Source organism: Pinus tabuliformis, chromosome 3_2, assembly GCF_031772625.1.
Source record: "Pinus tabuliformis cultivar Carrire ecotype Pingquan chromosome 3_2, CPIR1, whole genome shotgun sequence".
Taxonomy (NCBI): Eukaryota; Viridiplantae; Streptophyta; class Pinopsida; order Pinales; family Pinaceae; genus Pinus; species Pinus tabuliformis.
Window position 1 is genome coordinate 321,696,407 of NC_142302.1, and position 3,615 is coordinate 321,700,021.

General features: G+C 37.5%; 1 protein-coding gene across 1 annotated transcript; it reads left to right on the plus strand.

The window, feature by feature from the left end:
• The first annotated feature begins 1,038 nt into the window (after window positions 1–1,038).
• On the plus strand, window positions 1,039–3,376 carry LOC149180814 (putative 12-oxophytodienoate reductase 11). Its single transcript, XM_089418228.1, has 5 exons — window positions 1,039–1,222; window positions 1,317–1,457; window positions 1,581–1,711; window positions 2,000–2,179; window positions 2,342–3,376. Exons 1-5 carry the CDS (start codon window positions 1,128–1,130, stop codon window positions 2,923–2,925), a joined length of 1,131 nt encoding a protein of 376 aa, XP_089274354.1. The 5' UTR covers window positions 1,039–1,127; the 3' UTR covers window positions 2,926–3,376.
• The last annotated feature ends 239 nt before the right edge of the window (window positions 3,377–3,615 follow it).

Sequence of the window (3,615 nt, forward strand, 5' to 3'; positions counted from 1 at the left end):
ATCTATAATCAAACGTCCGTCTTGTGAGATGACGCGTGATCAAGTTATTTTAGAATGAAACTTCTGTAATTTGAAACGACTTGATGCCAATGATTCAATGTACCATATCAAAATTTCTAGAAGCTCCTGGTACAATGTACCTAGTCACACCTAATCAAAATTTCTAGAAGCTCCTGGTACAATGTACCTAGTCACACCTAATCAAAATGTCTAGAAGCTCCTTGTACAATGTACCTAATCCCAAGTGGCAATTCCTATTTCCAACCCCATTGAAACATAAATGCAGCCTGACATGCAAGGGGAATAACAGTTGCTTTGTTGTTAAAATGCCAAAGTCAATTTTGAGGGAAATAAATACAAGAGAACTGTTATATCTCTAGCATGTCAGGCTACATTTATGTTTCAATGGGGTTGGAAATAGGAATTGCCATCACAAGTTACCCGGGGCTAACAACATTTCGCCAGAGTCTGACTTTTCAACCAAAACATGGTTTACAACTTTACATGGTTGTCAAATATGTTTGTACGGTTAAAAATGTTTTAATTTTGTAAATATTTTTACAAAATATTGGTGTAAATTTTGTTTTTTCGATTGTAAAAATAAATTTAACACCATCAAAAATTTTAAAATATTCAAAATTTAATTATACAAGCAAAACTTCTAAAATATTTAAAATCTAATTATAAAAATAGATTAGCACCATAAAAACCTGTAAAATATCTAAAATCTTAAAATTTATAAAAATTCTTATCAAAATTATACCAAAATTTCCGTAATTTACTAATAACTGCCGCGTTTACATATCCTTCCGCTTTGAAGAATCAAAGCCTAATAATCAGCAGTGACGCACCCGCAGCGTAAAGTATTTGAATTCCACATCAATAGCAATCATACTCCCGAGTCGGACTCCATGCCGTTTCATTTTCTTGCAAATGAAAGCGACTGCTTGATTAATGTTCATCACCCATGACGTAGTCACATCGAAACCCATATAAGCCCATAGAGGCAGTACAGTAAGAATCTATCAATCATTCGTCCGCATCGTTCGGCCTATTTCTCCAAATTGGTTGATCTCATTCGCTTATATTCTACAAAAAAAAAAGGGAGAGTAACGACACGAACCACAATGGCAGGGGAACAAAACACAGAAGAAAATCAATCAAAGCAGCAGATCCCACTGATAACACCTTATCAGTTGGGTCCCTTTACCTTGTCTCACAGGTATCAATCTTTTGCTCTCCCTTTTCTCATTTCCTATTGTACTCGTTTTGACAACATAGGTTGAGTTTGCTAATACTGGAGAGGGGTTTCGCAGGGTGGTTTTGGCACCGTTAACAAGAGTGAGATCCTACAATTACATACCACAACCCCATGCAATCCTATACTATTCCCAGAGAACCAGCCCTGGAGGTCTTCTCATTGCAGAAGCTACTGGCGTTTCCGACTCTGCCCAAGGGTAAGCTAACATTTTCTCTCAAATACCCACATTCTTGGTTATAATAAGCCAAGTGCTTGTTATGAGACATTTTTTATTAGAAGACCAAATGATGATGACCATGATGTGGTGTGCAACTGACAGGTACCCGGATACCCCTGGAATTTGGACAGAGGAGCAGGTGGAGGCCTGGAAACCCATTGTCAATGCTGTCCATGAGAAAGGAGGTGTTTTCTTCTGTCAGATTTGGCACACTGGAAGGGTTTCCCATGTGGGTGAGTATCTATGTTTTTCATTGCATTGCTATCCATTAATTCCTTTCATGTACCCACTTGACAGATCTGTGCGGATTGGGTTCTGTCGATTTGTTTCCAAACCATGATTCCCAATATAATGCCACTGTTTGTTGGCTTCATTTGGGCATGGCATCTCATAACGAAAAATGGGTAGTGACAACTCTTAGTTCTTACCCTAATAAATTTGCATTAGGTCAGTTTTTCTTTGAAAAATTGCTGTGTCAGCTACATTGAATTAAGATGGTTTAGTGGTTCTATGAAATGCAGATTATCAACCCAATGGCCAGGCACCCTTTTCCTCAACAGATCGAAAATTATCGGGACAGCTTGTCTTACCCAATGGCAAAGATTTTGCGGATTATTCCACTCCTCGAGCTCTGAAAATTGAGGAGATTCCACAGATTATTAATGAATTTCGTCTTGCCGCCAGAAATGTTATCAAAGCAGGTAACAGTTCTTAAAGAAATCGCAAATTTGGCATTTACATATTTGCACACATATTACATAGGCTACACCAACTATTTTTATCCAAGGAAGATTTCGATTTTTGTCAAACAAATAAGAAAGTACTATCTTTTTCCCTTCATAGTTTTGATGGTTTTGTGGCAGGTTTTGATGGTGTTGAAATTCATGGTGCCCACGGATATCTTCTTGACCAATTTATGAAAGACAGCATAAATAACAGGAGCGATGAGTATGGTGGCACATTGGAGAACCGCTGCAGGTTTCCTCTGGAGGTTGTTGAAGCAGTGGTGGAAGAAATTGGAGCCGAACGAGTGGGAATACGGCTCTCACCATTTACACATTATTCAGAATCCAGTGATTCAGATCCTGACGCCCTCGGGCTTTACATGGCCGAGGCCTTGAGTAAATACAACATCCTGTATGCCCACTATGTAGAGCCCAGGCTGGTAAATTCATTTGATCCTGTTGCAACAGACAAGAGCCTGTTTCCAATAAGGAAGGCATTCAAGGGATCATTCTTGGTTGCAGGCGGCTATAACAGAGAAGATGGAAATGAAGCAATTGCAAGTGGTAAGGCTGATCTTGTAGTTTATGGCCGACATTTTCTGGCGAACCCAGATTTGCCTAGAAGATTTGAGTTAAATGCTCCCCTCAACAAATATGACAGAAACACGTTTTATAGTCCTGATCCTGTAGTTGGTTACACAGACTATCCATTCCTGGAGTGAACTGTCCATGGATATAAACTTCAATCACATCTTGCACAAAACCTACCCTTGTTGTTATAATTTTCCATAATCAGATAGGGCCTCTTCAACAGCAACCTTTTACACTACCTCAAACCAGTAAGAAAGGTACCTGTGTTTTCAGTAGTTGTTCCCGTATCGTCAATATGGCATGTTAGTATATACGCTGAGTGTGTAAGGTAGGGCCTGTTTAGCCGTTATTTCAGGCTTTAGCATTTTTATGGCGGAGATTATTCCAAGGTCAAGGATATCTAGTCATTGTTTTAGGGTTAGTTTCCACCATATTTATGGCGGAGATTATTCGAAGGTCAAGGATATCTAGTCATTGTTTTAGGGTTAGTTTTATTTTTTCTTTGCGTCTGTGTTTTATGGTTAGTTTTATTTTTCTTCGATTGGTCTTCATGAAATAAGATTGATGATATAAGATTTGTGATTTATAAGTAATTGGTGCAGATTTGTGTGATGAATATTAAATTACTAATCCAGGCAATAAATAATTCTCAATTAAATATAATATATACTCAATTAAGTATGATGCATAATTTTATTGGCCATGTACTTGTCCACAATAGTTTTATACCAATTCAGTTTTGTGTTAAAAACTAGTAATTTAATTATAGTGAAATTGTTTTATTTGGATGCTACATTATAATTGTTTATATTATGATACCT